The sequence below is a fragment of the Carassius carassius genome, chromosome 2 (assembly GCF_963082965.1).
Source record: "Carassius carassius chromosome 2, fCarCar2.1, whole genome shotgun sequence".
Taxonomy (NCBI): domain Eukaryota; kingdom Metazoa; phylum Chordata; class Actinopteri; order Cypriniformes; family Cyprinidae; genus Carassius; species Carassius carassius.
The window spans coordinates 15,408,064-15,425,084 of record NC_081756.1 but is presented as its reverse complement, the minus strand read 5'-3'; the positions used below and the strand labels follow the sequence as shown (position 1 = coordinate 15,425,084).

The 17,021-nt window shown below is 37.0% G+C and overlaps 2 protein-coding genes across 3 annotated transcripts; both read left to right on the top strand.

The window, feature by feature from the left end:
* The first annotated feature begins 302 nt into the window (after positions 1-302).
* On the top strand, positions 303-9,393 carry LOC132104127 (acetylcholinesterase-like). Its single transcript, XM_059509369.1, has 5 exons — positions 303-553; positions 4,742-6,208; positions 6,390-6,582; positions 6,682-6,860; positions 7,770-9,393. The coding sequence occupies exons 2-5, from the start codon at positions 4,810-4,812 to the stop codon at positions 7,889-7,891; spliced, it is 1,893 nt and encodes a 630-aa protein (XP_059365352.1). The 5' UTR covers positions 303-553; positions 4,742-4,809; the 3' UTR covers positions 7,892-9,393.
* Positions 9,394-11,066: 1,673 nt separating this feature from the next.
* LOC132104136 (chromatin complexes subunit BAP18-like) lies at positions 11,067-16,384 on the top strand. 2 transcript variants are annotated; one of them, XM_059509389.1, is made up of 5 exons: positions 11,067-11,309; positions 11,530-11,624; positions 15,343-15,563; positions 15,714-15,818; positions 16,017-16,384. In XM_059509389.1, the coding sequence occupies exons 1-5, from the start codon at positions 11,289-11,291 to the stop codon at positions 16,079-16,081; spliced, it is 507 nt and encodes a 168-aa protein (XP_059365372.1). In that variant the 5' UTR covers positions 11,067-11,288; the 3' UTR covers positions 16,082-16,384. The 2 variants fall into 2 exon arrangements, with proteins under 2 accessions (XP_059365372.1, XP_059365364.1); XM_059509381.1 differs by having other exon boundaries at positions 11,068-11,309; positions 16,014-16,384.
* Positions 16,385-17,021: the final 637 nt, after the last annotated feature.

The window sequence follows — 17,021 nt, the reverse complement described above, 5'->3', positions numbered from 1 at the left end:
TTTTTTTACTGTATTTTAGAGAAAGAAAAATCGTATGTTAAATCCCACAAATAGCCTCAGCCACGTGCCATGCATTGCATACTGTGGATACATTTAAACGGCGGAACAAAACAAAAAATACAGTGGACCTTTCCTGACGAGTGCACTTAATGCTGACGACTGTACAAACGACGCACCCTATATATACTACACTGTAGAACCGGGTGGTTGAGAACCAAAATCAGTGGTTCATTGTCTCGCGAGAACTCTACAGCTTGTTTGTTTGTTTTTTGTCGATTACGCTTGTAATAAGGAGTCTCCCCCTACCGACACAGCAGTGCAGTACGACTCTTCTCTTAGTTCCGTCAGAGGCTTGATCCAGCGTTAAAATCAGACTGGCGAGATTATAATTCACTCCCTTCACGCTACCCCCAGCCCAGCTGTCCTGGTTTTGCTTATAGCCCTACGACACGGTAACCGTTCTGGCTTTCTTCATTCAAGGACAGGCAGAGGAGTGGAAGAGTCCGGGCGAGAGGTGCTGAAGCAAAGCCGGCTTGTGAACTGGAATCGCCAGGTATAATTTAGGCATCTTTGCGGATTCTGTGAGGTTTACTCTGGCATTTCATATGTTCTTCAGCTGACTGGTAACTCAGGCAACACTGTGAATAAAAAAAAATATATATAAAGAAGATGAGATCAGAATGCGTGAATTTGGCGTCAGTGTTAGAGCGCATCTACTTGGGGCATATTTACATCTCGTTTCATGTTGCAAATTTATAGTATGTTGTTGTCATACAGTCGTGAATTCTTAAGTGTTTGTAGCGTTTTAAACTAGGAGTATAATAAACAATGGATTTGATGATTGCAGTCATTTTGAAGGCCAAAACTATTATTGTAATATTAATCACTGCTTTCATTTTCTGTTAATTATAGTTCGCTAAATATCTGTAATGCTAGAAACATGACAACGGTTTAAAATATGCGCATTGTGAACAAATGTGTATAAACAAGTGTGCAAAAACGAATAACATTGAGAGTGTTCGATGATCGTGCCTTTAATGGTCATATTTGATGAGCAAAAGAATGGATGTAATAAGACGTGCTGGAGAAATACACAGGCGCGCGCGCAATCGGAGGCCCTATTCCTTGAAATTAAGTCTTGTTTACGTTCAGCAGCTGTATACTTGTAACCCGTCTCCTTTGATTTTCTGGTACGTAACGCTCAAACTGCGTGCGTGTCTGAGATATATTTATTGAAGTTCATTGCAAAGCATGTTGAAGTATAGCCTAAAATGTTGTCAGATTTCCCTCCCATAGCCTTTATGTCATATTTAACCAGATTAATGGGTTCTTTGTGTTTTTATATTACGGGTAACTTTATTTTTATTTTGTTTTTTTATCGTAATGCCTTGGGTCGTTCCCGTTATAGCTGTAGTAGAGATAATGCTATATATGCTGTATATTGCATATATAGTGTCTTAATATTTTTAACTAAATATTATACTGCGGATTTGTAAAGATGTAAGACATTAGTTTTCCAGTATAAAAATTATGTAAATATAGGGTGGGATTTTAAATAATTTAATCTCTTCTTGAGTTGGTTTTACCTTTTGTTTTTCATTTTATATACTAGAAATTATTTAGAAACACTCCAGGTGTTCCCTTTTTCTACTTAAAACGTTTCAAATAAAACATTGTTTTCTTGGGAATATTCTTATTTATTTATTTATTTTTTTCAGTAGGTGTCCTTGTTATCACTTTACATCTTTTTAGTCTTTTGCTGTTTCCCTTTAACTATCAAAAGCATGAGATGACATCATCCTCCAGGCACAGTGTGAAACTTAAGTCCCTCATTGAGAAATTATTTAACTGTACCTTTTTTATGTCCATCCTCCTGTTAATTTTCTTGCCATTGTGTAAATAATTAAGATAGGCCTATAATTTAATAAAAATGTAAGTGTCTGCGCTTACTGAGGGCTTTCTTAAACTTGACCAGATCCTATTTCTGAAAGTCTGTTTGATATATTTACATTACAACACAGGCATGTTGATTTAAGTTTGAGAGTTCAAAATATACCGCATAAGAATGACCAACTCAGTCTCACAATAACAGAGACTTCTGACTCAGATGTTGATGCAGTTATAAGCATTTTGACTTCAGAAGATGTGCTCCACTGGGAAAAGTTAATTATAGTTGTACAACTGCCACAGAGAAGCGTGATTAACATTAACATTCTATTGTAGCATGCAAAATACCTCATCAACTGGGGGATTGTTTGAAACCTTAAAATATTGTAATTGTTATAATTGCATCACTACAGTTGGACAGCATGAGCACAAGTGTGGATGTGTTGGCACGTGTTCGCTGCTGAGCACTCTCTCATGAAATATTAGACGGACAGACCACGAAATGGAAAATTCCATCAATCTCAGTGGCGCTCATCAAACTGTCAGTTTTGATATGTTTTGGCCTGATGGTCATGTCACGCTGTGGGTCCAAGAAATGACAACATGGATAGAACATCATTTAGGTTTGCTGGTAGTATTAATTCGGTTCAAATCTTTGCTTCCATTGTGACGTAGAAATTCTGACTGATCTAAGCCTTTCAAGAAGTCACGTTTACTCTATTCTATGCTTTCTGAGATTTTTGGACCTACTTGTGGTAATTACAAATTTAATAGTTTATTGCTTTCCAAATAGAGATTGAGGATTTAAAGGGTTAATCCACCCCTTCACTAACACAAAACTAGTCTCAGAGATGAAAACAATTGTGAAACCAAGTACAGACCGACTGTACACGTAAGATTTCGGATGCAATGGGTAATGCAGGCTCTTAATTTTCATGGCAATAGAGTTCAAACCTAAGATAGATTAAGGTTTGCTTGCAATGATTGTGACAAATGTTTTATGGTTTAGCATTAATGTTTCCCGTTAAATTGAAAAGGACTGACTATCATCCTACCATTACAGGAGGAAAGCATTGTGGAAAGTTAGAGAGAGAAAGCTGTGTGTTTATTGACATGATGGTGTGCACAACAATGTGTAATCCCAAACTGAAAACACACCCCCCCCCCCCACCAACCAACCAGTGAACTTCATACATGGATTCTAGAATCTAATTTGAGTCCAGCCTGCCTCTCCCCCTCTGCCTATCCCCAATTCTTCGCTTATAGCTACCCTTGCCCTCCCATTTCCAACATGCAGCTGTCTTTTAAGATATTAATAAATCCATTGAGACGATGTGACTGATGAATTTCATTGCAGTCCCCCAAGCCTCTTTTTACTATTGAGTCCAATTATCTTGCTTGTTATATTAAGATCGGTTTCTCTGAAACTGCCAACACATTATGTAATAAGCGATCTTGTTGAAGCATTTGGCACCAATTTCTTATTAAAGGGGTCAAATGATGCGATTTCAAAATTTTCTTTCTCTTCGGAGTGTTACTAGCTCTTGGTGAATAAAGAAGATCTGTGAAGTTGCAAAGACTAAAGTCTCAAATCCAAAGAGATATTCTTTATGAAAAGTTAACACTCATCTACGCCCCCCTGAAACGGCTCGTTCTAACATGCCCCTAACATATCTACGTCAGTATGTGGGAAGATTTGCATAACGCACACAGATGTTCACGTAAAGAAAAAAGGCATTCCTTTTATTCTCATTGTAGTATTGTTGTTGCCTCTGCTCATTCAAGCCGGCCACGGCTCACTAGGCCTCCATCCTCTGCTCACTCAAGACCATGGTGTGTGCGGCTGTTTCATTGAGAAAGCGAAAATACTTTTTTTGCCTTCCAAAAGAAAACACGACTAGAAATTATGTTTATATCACGTTTATAATGGGTTTTATGCACACCTTGCTTTTCAAAGTGATTTCAGAAGGCAGGGCATAGAGGAGAAACAATAATGTACAGTGTGTGGAAAATAATGTGTGTTTTTTTTTACCTTAAACCCCATAAACACATTTCATTACACCAAATACAGAAAGTAATGTTCTTTTTAGCAGCATCATATGACCCCTTTAAGATATTAATGGATGGTGCCTTTGAGAGCCTGTATTACATTCTCCAGAGCAAATATTACAATATTTGTGAACTGTTTTTTAATAAAATGAAGGACAATGTTATTGAATGGACAAAAAGACAACTTATGAAAATATATTTTGCTATACACAGAAGAAATAATGTCATGCAAGCTTTTCAACTGTCTCTTTGATTGTGTAATGGCTGGATTGCCGAGATCACTTAAGTGATGCTTTGTGTAGCATATACATAGCAGATAAAGGGTTGGATGGACAGAGTGGCAGATGGACTGATAGAGAGAAGTGACACCCACAAAAATAAAACCCCACACAGTCAAAGGAGCCAGGGGGAACAGAAATAGCCTCGTTTGAACAGACACTCACACAGCTGCAGTCAAATTCATGTGCTCCTATCCCTAACTGTGCCCCAAGAACTAATCCAGTCAGCATAGCAACCATGCAACATGTAAAACACAAACATCCATCTCACAGGTGTGTTTGTGAGTTTTAGAAAGTGAGCATTATCCTAGCTACAGCGGAGTTTCTCTATGCATCAGTCCCTTTTTGGTTGGTCACACCGTTATATCCTGTTTGGCCTGGAAATCCGTGTCAGTATTCTTTCAGTCACACTAGGCTCCGAGCATGCAAAACAACTTTTTAATTATACATGCTTAGGAATCAAATTTAATGGATCACAAATCTTTTTTTGTTGCCTCAGTTTTTCATCTTGTGCCTTTCATTTACAGGTCATACTGAACTTGGCTCAGAACAGTGAGATCACCGTAGTTTCCCAACCAACAAAATAAAAGACACCATGAAGACCTCAGACTTTTTCCTTATGCATGCTGTGCTCCTCATGTTACTCTTCCACTGCTGTCATGCACAGAGTGAATCCGACCTCATAGTAGGAACACGGCTGGGCCGTGTGCAAGGTGTACGCTTGCCTGTTCCAGACCGGAGTCATGTGATCGCTTTCTTGGGGATCCCATACGCTGAACCTCCTATTGGGAAGAGACGTTTCAAGAAAGCAGAGCCCAAAAAACCCTGGAATGGAATCTTCGAGGCTAGAGACTACCCAAATGCCTGCTATCAGTTTATAGACACCTCTTACCCAGGCTTTCCAGGTAGCGAGATGTGGAACCCCAACCGAATGATGAGCGAGGACTGTCTTTACCTTAATGTGTGGGTACCTCCTACCCCTAGGCCGCAGAACCTTGCAGTAATGGTCTGGATATATGGTGGCGGCTTCTATAGTGGCTCCTCCTCTCTAGATGTCTATGACGGACGGTACTTGGCTTACTCCGAAAAGGTAGTGGTTGTGTCTATGAACTATCGTGTTGGAGCTTTTGGATTCCTTGCCCTCAATGGCTCATCAGAAGCACCAGGAAATGTGGGTCTCCTTGACCAGAGGTTGGCCCTCCAGTGGGTCCAAGAAAACATCCACTTCTTCGGCGGGAACCCAAAACAGGTCACCATTTTTGGAGAAAGTGCTGGGGGAGCATCAGTTGGCATGCATGTTCTGTCACCAGACAGCCGCCCATTTTTCACTCGTGCCATAATGCAGAGCGGTGTTCCTAATACCCCCTGGGCGACTGTTAGCTTTAATGAGGCCCGTCGGAGGGCCACCTTGTTGAGCAAACTTGTTGGCTGCAGCGAAGGTAACGATACGGAGTTGGTTGACTGCCTGAGGAACAAACATCCACAGGAACTAATTGATCAGGAGTGGCAAGTGCTCCCCTATAGCAGCCTGTTCCGCTTTTCCTTTGTGCCTGTCATAGATGGTGTTTTCCTTCCTGACACCCCAGAAGCCATGATTAACTCTGGTAACTTCAAATACACTCAGATCTTGTTGGGTGTAAATCAGGATGAGGGATCTTATTTCGTTCTGTATGGTGCACCAGGATTCAGTAAAGACAATGAGAGTTTGATATCTCGAGAAGACTTTCTTGAAGGTGTGAAGATGGGTGTTCCTCATGCTAATGAGATTGGCTTGGAGGCAGTTATACTTCAGTACACTGACTGGATGGATGAGAACAACCCCCAAAAGAATCGAGATGCAATGGACGATATTGTAGGAGATCAAAATGTAATCTGTCCTCTACAGCACTTTGCAAAATCATATGCTCAGCACTCTAGCCCCCATAATGCAGCTCCAGGGACACTAGGCTTGGGAAACTCAGGACCAACAAGTTACAATGATGACAATGCACATGGTAAGGCCATTATAATGGTCAACAGTTAAACAACAGTTAATAAACTTGCTGACAGATATCAGCATGAAATCAAAGACCACTAGGATGAAGTGCGTATCTTTAAATGCAAAATAGTTCAAGGCCAGTTTTCTCAAACTGCACTGCCCCTTTTTCAATTCAATTCAGTTCTTTTTGTCCTTAGGTGCTGTGTACCTTTACCTGTTTGACCATCGAGCCTCGAACTTGGCCTGGCCTGAGTGGATGGGGGTAATCCATGGTTATGAGATTGAGTTTGTGTTTGGCCTGCCATTAGAAAAACGACTCAATTACACAGCAGAAGAAGAGAAACTCAGTCGACGAATTATGAGATACTGGGCTAATTTTGCCCGCACCGGGTAAGGGAAATAGCAAATGAGAAAATTAGTTATGGAATGATATAGTTTTGCCTGGAAGGTAACTAACTCCATGTCTTCTTTTTTTATGTCTGCATGAAGTAATCCCAACATTAACACTGATGGCAACATGGACAGTCGGAAACGGTGGCCTCAGTATACTGCTACTGACCAAAAGTTTGTGGGCTTGAATACAGAGCAACTGAAGGTGCACAAGGGTCTAAGAACACAGGTTTGTGCTCTGTGGAACCGCTTCCTGCCTCGTCTGCTTAACATCACAGGTAATGAACCCAACCAGTAAATTCCACAATCATGCAAATAGATTTATTTATATTTATGAACATGGACATAGAGGAAGTACGGAATTTTTTTAGAATTTAGTCTGAAGGGGAGAAATTGTTTTGTGTATGGGTCAGTGGAATTTAAGGATGTTTAGGAGAGGGAGTCTACACAACAGAAGTAAGATTAAATCATTTTACAAAAGATAAATGTCTTGGGTTCTGTTTATCTGCTCAATATTCCTCTACCTCATTTCTTTCTTTGAAATAACTGAAATAACTAAAAAAGTAGTAAATTATGCTTTTCAGAAATTAAAAGTGAGAATGTGTAGATTTATTGTTTTTAGGATTATATTTTGTATTATTATTATTCTAAATGATATTATTGTTGTTGTTGTTACAGTTTGGTTTTTAATTTCCTTCTGTGGGCAAAACAGGTTCAAAGAATATACAGCAATAGCCATAATATAAACCATTTGTTGTTTCTCAAGGAAATGCCTTGTCTGTGCAAATGTATAATTTGTGCTCCAAATCTAAACAAATGTTCTTTGCCAACTATTACAATGGAAGTTAACCAGAATATGAAGCAATTAAAAACTTGGTATTTTAGGTGGAGCCTGGGAGAGTTGTACAGGCGTGCCTATAATGACTTCAAATCGTAGATTACAAAATAACTTCTTCTCTGGGGGCTGTTGGCAGTTGCTTTGTTAAATGGGTGGGAATGTTATAGTGATGTAGTACTGCTGAGTAGTTTTAATAGATTACTTAATTTTTACAGCTCTTTGTATAGAAATGTTCTTATTTTCTGCCTTTCTTAAAATCGTCCTTCCCCTTCAACTTTTTTTCTCTTGCCTTTCTCTCAAACTTCATGTTGTTGTCTTTCTCTTATTTATTTTCATATTTCTTGCCTAGACAACATTGATGATGTTGAGCGACAGTGGAAAGTGGAATTCCATCGCTGGAGCTCTTACATGATGCACTGGAAGAGCCAGTTCGACCATTACAGCAAGCAGGAGCGCTGCACAGACCTCTAGATAAATCTGACATAAACTGATGACCATAACCCTTAATAGTCTCTTTTCAGAAGGGCAAAGGTTGCCAAAGCTTTTTCGCTGATAGCCATCTCAGAGTAGGAATGAGAATTAATTTGTGAACGTTGCACTTTTTTTCCTCCCTGTGTAGGATATTATGTGACAATATACAAGTGGTATCTTCCAATATATAAGGAGCATAGGTGAATTCAGGCTGCTATTAGAGATTATAAAGTGCTACGGTCATCAAATGTATGTATCGGGGGGAAAAAATGTTATAGTTATATTACCTCTAAATAGTGAACGTGCATGTCTGTTCCACTGGAACCTAGAAACCCTCATTTACACTGGTCCTCAGGATCTCACTTTTTTGTTATAATCATTATTTTTTAGTTTTTTTATCTTGTTCCCTTATAGGCTTAAATTTATAAAGGCTGCTTCACAGTACATTTATCTCGACGCTGTACCTAACAAATCTAGTCAGTATTTCATGTGTTAGTTTATCCCATTTAACATGTGAACTTGTCTGCTGTCTATGCTTTCTGACTGTGGTCCAACTCAATATACTAATACTTAATGCAAGAATCAGGAGCCATTTAATTTCATGTATGTTTTCTACTTGTACTGAATTGTTTCTGTGTGGGCAAGTCTGTGTGTGTTAATGTACTAATATTTAAATCCTATTTAAAATTTTGATTGCTACTTACATTGCATGCATTCTAATGCCCACAGCATGACTCTTCTTATGTGTATGTATGAGAGAGAGAAAGTCTGTGTTCACCATATACAAACTACAAAGGTCGATATACGTGTTTATGTGTGGAATACTGCTAGTGAATTCACCTCTTCTTAGTTCAAATTTCATAAGGGCATTGTATATTTGAGTGTTTTGACTTAGAGGAAGAGAGCTTCATAACACTAATGTTGTCTGTGTGCCAAAGGGTCAATATCATTTGTCCCCCTTTGCTGTCTCCCTCTCTCGATGGGAAAGGCTTCTCATTACGATAATGGAGGGAGAGTAATTTACTTAGTGCTCATTTGACATGACAGCCCGCTTTGTCAGCCATCTTAACTCCAGCCCTACCTTCATCCTTTTGATGCAGTGGGAGGAGGATGAAAGAAAACACAGGCAAAGGAAACCTTTGAGGACAAACAAGAATACAGGGTTATAAAGCCACTCCTATCATGTTATATATGTATTGTAATATTATAAGTTATATTATATTATAATATAAGTAAATTATTTGCATGATTGCATCACGTATCAAAATAACTTATGTGGAGTGTTTTTAGTTAGCTTGAAAAAAAAAGAGCAAATATTTTATTTTTGTGGATTTATTAAGAGTGTGGAATTGCATAAATATATTTGCATTTTGCCTGTGAATCTGGATCAAACATTATTTTGTATTGTACTGTGTGAATATATCATTTTTAATCATTCTCTCATTTACATTCTCCCAATGTGCATATTCATGTTTATTATTAACATGCTAGTCTATGCCTAACTTCCTGTCAGCCTGTTTTACTAAATCTATTGTACTTGTCTAGAACCATTCATCTAGCATTTTGTTAACACTGTGGGAAGGATCTTAGTGCTGTTAAGACAGCAGGTCCTCCAGCACACAAAACGATTAGTTGGCACTAAGCATTTAACCTCTGAATATAACTGGAATAATATAAATTGGGTTTAAACAATGTCATTTAAGTGGAAATAATATATTGTACTAGCTAGACAAGTGTTACACTAGCAGTAGTGTTTAGGCACCACACAAATGACGGAAAAATTTCTACCAAGGGGTACCCACTCCCCCGGAACACTTGCTTAGGGCCCCAAAAACTCTAAATACAGCTGCATACAGTATGATTATGCATGTTTGTTTATGGGCCTGAATGTCAGCTTCTTTTCCTTCCACTCCATGAAATCCCATTGTGCATGACATAGACACCTCTTCCTCTGTATTATGTGCTTTAAAAATTGACTGTTATCCTCTCTGACAATATTAGTGCTGACGTCTGTTAAAAATATTACATATTTATGGCTATAAAAAAACATTATAATAGCCCAGATATAGCTATTGGTGTTAGCAATAACAAAATACACTTAAAATGGGATATTTCTTTGAATGCATTGATGATCATGTAATATCACTGACTCATATATATATATATATATATATATATATATATATATATATATATATATATATATATATATATATATATATATATATATATATATATATTCATCAGAAAGATAAAAATGTTATCTATAAATAGATTTTAATAGACTATTGTAAATTCATATTATTCTACGCCAAATATATGTAGAACACTGCATATGACTAAACAAGCTTATTAAGTTCTGCATTTGTTGCACTTTGACATAATACATATAACACTAATAATAGCAATCACTGTTCTTGTTCATTTGATTATTATTCTTATTATTATTACTTTGTTCCAGATATTGCCAGCTGTGTCAAATTAGTGCCAAACATGTATAGTGACAGCATCCTGCAAATCCTCCACATGGTGTTATTTGTCTTATCTGCTCTTTCTGGGCACCATATCAGAAGCTTTCCGACGCAACCCTAAATAAACAGTTATTGACTTAATTAAGGGAAAACTGATTGATTGTGTGGTTCTTTCTCATTAAAAATACATCTGATCCACGGATCTATAATGAATCATTACATATAGAGCAGAGATTAGAACATGAATTCTAGTTGACGGTTTTGTGCACCAGAGGGCAGTACACGCCAATATACAGATTACACATTGTACAATATAAGCCGTCAATTCCTTTCATTATATTTTGTCGTTTCATCTTTAACAGTTTAACAATAAAAAAAAAAAAAAAAAAATTATATATATATATATATATATATATATATATATATATATATATATATATATATATATTTAAACGTCATACAAAATAATAATATAAGCAGTAATTTTAAGTTATATTTTATTTTAAAAAAGCGTCAATTTTCAAACTAGGTCTAAATGATGTTGACAAAAAGGTCAGATGTATGTGTAGATGGATCAATAATGAGAATTCCAACTGATCAACGCATATGAAGTGAAACGGCGAACGAATTGCGCAATTTCAACGCAGCTTTGAATGTACTGAATACTTCTTTGGTGTTGACCAATAACGACCGACGGCTGTAATTTAGACCAATAAGCAGCATTGAATCACGGTGTCATCTTTATGGCGCACTTATGCTATCCGTTTAGTTAAGAATGCTTTTATTATTATTTCATAATGTAAATAGTTGAAGAATTTGCATCGTGGTAGTTTTAAGTCGTTCATCGGTACACAGGTCAGCTAGCCGACTCCTGACATTTCTAAAGCGCAGTCCTTGTTTTTCAGTAGTAACGCTACATCAAAACAATGACTTCAGCCTCTACCAAGGTAAAGGTGTTGATAAAGATGGTCTCTAAAGCAAGATTAAATGTTTACCTTGATGGTATACATCCATGCTAATTGTCTTCGTACTGGACATGTGTTTCTTATTTTGGTAATAAAGCTATTGGCTAGCATGCTAACTATCAACCTATTACCAGTTTCAAAACATACAAGTTTTCTGATACGCTCTTTTCTTCAGTATTTATTTCTTCTTTTACGCATGTAGGTCGGTGAGATCTTTTCTGCAGCTGGAGCTGCTTTCACCAAATTGGGAGAGCTAACCATGCAGCTGCATCCAGTGGCAGATATTAATCCAGCAGGGTGAGCCACTGTCCGTTTACTCTCATGTGTTTTATAAAATACACATTGCATCGGGCTTTTGGTATGATATAATTACATTTTCTTACAAGTCTAAAGTGTGTATATTACAAACACACACTGGTATACATCTTGTCCAGCCCCGCTCTTGGTAATGCATTATGGTTACGTGCAAATTATTTACATAACTTTTTTTCTTTTTGCCATTTTCAAAAATTTTCTAAATAAACCCCCAAATGTTACCAGCTCCTTGTCTGCTTTGGCCTATAATATGATAATTAAATTCAATGTGTTAACAGTAAATTAGCAAATTATTGAGACATTTTCATGTAAACTCGTTAACAGTATCTCATTTGTACTTGCAATTACTTCAGGATGTCATGGGCAAGATAAAGTATTGTTTTCAGTAACATTATGGGCCTTGTAACTTCCATTGCTAGGTGGATATACATAGGGCTTGAGATCACTTGAACACATTAAGTTTATCACTACAAAAAAAAAAAACTCAATATAGGCAAGGCAAGTTTATTTATATAGCACATTTCGTACACAATGGTTATTCAAAGTGCTTTACATAAAAGAAAGTAAAATAATAAACAAGAAAAATAATAAGAATAAAACAAGGAATTTAAAAACTTTTAAAATTATTAAAAACTTTATTTCAAATGAATTTAAAAGAGTAAGAAAATGATTTTACATAAAATAAAAAAACTGTGAAAATATAGTGCAGTCAGTTCGAACATTGCACAGTGCTCATTCAATAAATGCACAGCTAAACAGATGAGTTTTAAGTCTAGATTTAAATGTGACTAGTGTTTAAGCACATCTGATCTCTTCTGGAAGCTGATTCCAACTGCGGGTAGCATAGTAACTAAAGGAGGACTCCCCTTGTTTTGTGTGAACCTTTGGTATTTCTAACTGACTCGATCCTAATGATGTGAGTGGTCTGTTAGGCTTATATTCAGTGAGCATATCTGAAATATATTTCGGTCCTAGGTCATTTAGTGACTTATATACGAGTAAAAGTACTTTAAAATCAATCCTAAATGTAACTGGAAGCCAGTGTAAGGACCTGAGGACTGGTGTGATATGCTCAGATTTTCTGGTTCTAGTCAGAATCCTGGCAGCAGCGTTCTGGATGAGCTGCAGCTGTCTAATGGTCTTTTTGGGAAGGCCGGTGAGGAGCCCATTACAATAGTCCACCCTGCTGGTGATGAAGGCATGAACAAGTTTCTCCAAGTCTTGGCTGGAAACAAAACATCTAATTCTTGCAATGTTTTTTTAAATGATAGTATGCTGATTTAGTAACTACTTTGACATGACTACTGAAACTAAGGTCTGTTTCCAGAATCACACCAAGATTCCTGACTTGATTTTTAGTTGTTTGACCCCTAGAGTCAAGGAATGCATTCACCTTGAAAACTTCATCTTTGTTTCCAAATGCAAGAAAGTTCTAGCACATCCAACTATTAATTTCATCAATGCATTGGCAGAGGGAGTCAATTGGGCTGTAGTCATTTGGAGATAAGGCTAGGTAAATCTGGGTATCATCAGCATAGCTGTGATAGGCAATTTGGTTCTTTCTCATTATTTGACTTAGTGGGAGCATATACAGGCTAAACAAGAGCGGTGCAAGAATTGACCCTTGTGAGACTCCGCATGTCATGGACGTCCACTTAGACTTATGCTCTCCTATACTCACATAATAGCCTCTCCCTTCTAAGTATGACCTGAACCATTTGAGTACCATCCCAGAAAGCCCGACCCAGTGTTCCAGTCTCTCTAGTAGTATGTTATGATCGACAGTGTCAAACGCAGCACTGAGATCTAGCAATACCAACAGCGATATTTTGCCAGAGTCACAATTTAACCAAATATCATTTATTATCTTAATGAGTGCTGTCTCTGTGCTGTGATGAGGTCAAAAACCAGATTGAAAATTGTCCAGGTATCCATTTGAGTTTAAGTATTTGTTCAGCTGATTAAAAACGACCTTTTCTATAATTTTGCCTATAAAAGGAAGACTAGATATTGGTCTAAAATTGCTCAAAATGGTGTTATCAAGATTGCTCTTTTTCAGGAGGGGCTTAACAACTGCAGTTTTTAAGAAGTTTGGAAATGTCCCAGAAAGAAGTGAGGCTTTCACCACTTCTAAAAGATCTGCTTCTAAGCAGTTAAGCACACTTTTTAAAAAAGATGTGAGAAGTGTGTCAAGATAGCACGTTGACGATTTTAGGTGCTGCACTATGTCTTCCAGAATTTTGCTATCAATTGCTTCAAAAATAGACATAGTATCTTTTTGATATTGTGGCCTAACCTCTGCATTACTTGAGGATGTGCTAATCGCCTTCCTGATATTGATGATCTTCTCAGAAAAGAATGATGCAAACTCATTGCATTTGCTGTCTGAGAGCATTTCACTGGGAATCTGACTTGGGAGGGTGGTTGTCAGTCTCTCAACAGTGGCAAAAAGAGTACGAGTGTTATTTAAGTTACTGTTTATTAGGTTTGAGAAGAAATTCTGTCTAGCTGTGGCTAGTTTCACCTTAAAAGCATGAAGGCTGTCTTTATAGATGCTATAGTGAATTTCAAGTTTTGTCTTCCGCCACATCCGCTCTGCTTTTCTGCATTGTCTTTTCAAAGTCTGAACTGCTGTTGATCTTCTCCAAACTGATTTCTGTCTGTTTGTTTTCTTACTGACTATTATTGGAGCAATATCATCAATAACATTCTTAACTTTTGAGTTGAAGGAATCAAGGAGAATATCAACAGAGTCTGCAGAAATGCTTGGTGTTAAAGATATAGCCTCCATAAATAGTACACTTGTGTTGTCGTTAATGCATCTCCCTCTGACAGAGACCGATCTAGATTCAGTTGTAGCAGACATCAAAATATCAAAGAAAATACAGAAGTGATCAGTGAACAGAATGCGTGGTGCACCTTTCAGCACAATCCCTAGATATTCAAAAGACAAGTACTGACCAAATGACACTTGCTTGCATTGATAGACATCTTTAAATAGAGCAGCTACACCCCCACCTCTCCTAACAGTCCTGCAGACACTCATGTAAGTGAAGTTAGGAGGGGCTGCTTCATTAAGGACTGTTGCATTGCAGCTGTCTTCAAGCCATGTTTCGTTTAGAAACATAAAATCCAGATTTTTTTGTGGTTATAAAGTCATTGATTAGAAATGATTTATTTTTTAGTGAGCGAATGTTTAAAGATGCTAACTTGATGGCTATGCTTTGTGTCTTTACATCAGTTTTAGTTTGATGCATAATAGGGCACAGATTAGATGAGTTTGCCCTTCGGCTTGAGATGGCCTTAGACTTTCTATCACGTGATAAAACTGAAATAGAGAAAGCTACAGGCACACTGGGTTCCCTCTTGTTCAGTAGGCATAAGGACATCTGTCTCACTTAATCCTTTGAATTTTACTGTGTTAAGAGTCTGTAAATTTCAATAATGATGTCTTCCTCAAGTGTAGGTGAAATTTTAACTTTAATGCTTTTTAATGCAGTTATAATACTTTAAATCTGGAAAGGAATGCAGGTTTGTTGATCGCCATTGTTTATGTAAATTCCAGAAAAGCCTGACGTATTTTAGTTAAATATTGTTGATATATTTATGTATTTTTTTATGTGAATGTTTGTAAGCCATTAAAAGTAATTATTCATTATGTTGCTTGTCAGCATCTAATTAGACATATCTTAAACATTAGGGCACAAATGAAAACAACAGTCAAGAGGAAGATTTATGAAGATAGTGGAGCTCCTTTATCCATGGACTCACCAAAGAAGAGTACCAAAAAGGTTCCGGTTTCTATGGCTCCCCCGGCCCCACCTAAAGTCATCTCTGTGCCAACCTCTCAGGTTGTGGTTACTGCGGGTTTACAGCGGCCAACCACAGGTCCATCTAGCATTAAGTCATCAAAGACGGCAGGTAAGCATTTCTCAATGCATTAATTTGTGTTGCATTTATTTTATCCTTGCAAAAAAAAAAAAAAAAAAACATTACCTTATTAAACCTTAACTGATTTAAACATTTTAAATGGTAAAATATATCTACTGCATTTATATAATTTTTCCTCAGATGTCACTCTCAGTGCACTGAATGACTCTGATGCCAACAGCGATCTTGTAGATATCGAGGGGTTGAGTGATAGTTCAACATCTAAAAAGCTAAATTTTGATCAAGGTAAGAAAAAGCTTCTCAATAATGTGTTACTTTTCTCTTAATTTTGAACAAATTACTTCTACTCAGGTATGTATTTAAATGACTTAAATTGTGTCTTTTATTCAAGGTTTTCATTGTCTGCTATTTCTGTTTTGTTTTTACCCTTGTTCCCAGTTCTTACAGGGGAAAATAATATCTGTATTTATCTTTTCTCAGCAGATAGTCTAAATCTCGACTCCAGTCTCATCATGAATTCCAGTGACTTGCCATTGTTATCCCGTTGAAATCTTCTGCAACAATCAATCAGGAAAAGGAGCTAAATGTGTCACTTCAGTGCGGGTTCAGGAAACTTCGTTTTTTTAATCTGGAGAAAGCGCTGTCTTTTTTCCAGGAAAAGACTAATTTCGTGGTTAATAGTGAAGCTAGGCAGATTTTATCAATGTAGGACACCGTTTTGAAAGATGCTTGAAAATATTGCTAAATACATATTTTTGTTCTGGGTCCAAAATGCATAATTTTAAATAAGTTACTGTAAAGACATTGTGAAAAAAAAATTCCCAATCATTATCAATAAAGAATTATGACCATTACTGTGTTTTTTTTGGGGGGGGGGGGGGGTTGGACAAAAACCTTGAAATGCATTGAGTATCAAAGCTTTGCTTGGTACACTTTTTTTTTTTAAAGGCGGGGGAGGTAGTTTTTTTTTCTTAGACATTTTGTAAAATCTTTGTCTATTTACCAAATAATATTCTTTCTTTTTCTTCCACACAAAAAAAAAACACTTAGATTAGGGTTTAACTCAAGATGATCTTCAGTCAGGTTTTTCTGGAAACCTTTTAGAGCAGTGTGGCAGTTGCATCTTCCATTATACAAATGCAGCTTAAGCAAGTTGTTTTACTTTTACTTAAGGTGTTTTTATCAATAACGAGTTTATATAAAATTCTAGCCTAGTAGGCTTATCGAACTGATCTGAAATGGACTGTGGGCATAGTCCAATAACTTTAGCATAATTGGGCTGTTAACATATTGATATACATATAGTCTTAGCCCTACCAGTGTTTTGACAATTAAAAACAGCTAAATCAGCAATAAATCCCAAACTGTGCATTTAAAAAGAGTTGGTGTTTTTAAAAAACTAATAAAAACAATATTTAGAAAAGAGTGTATTGGTGTAAAATGCAGTCCATCTCCTCACAAACAATCTCACAGCACAATGACACTTTC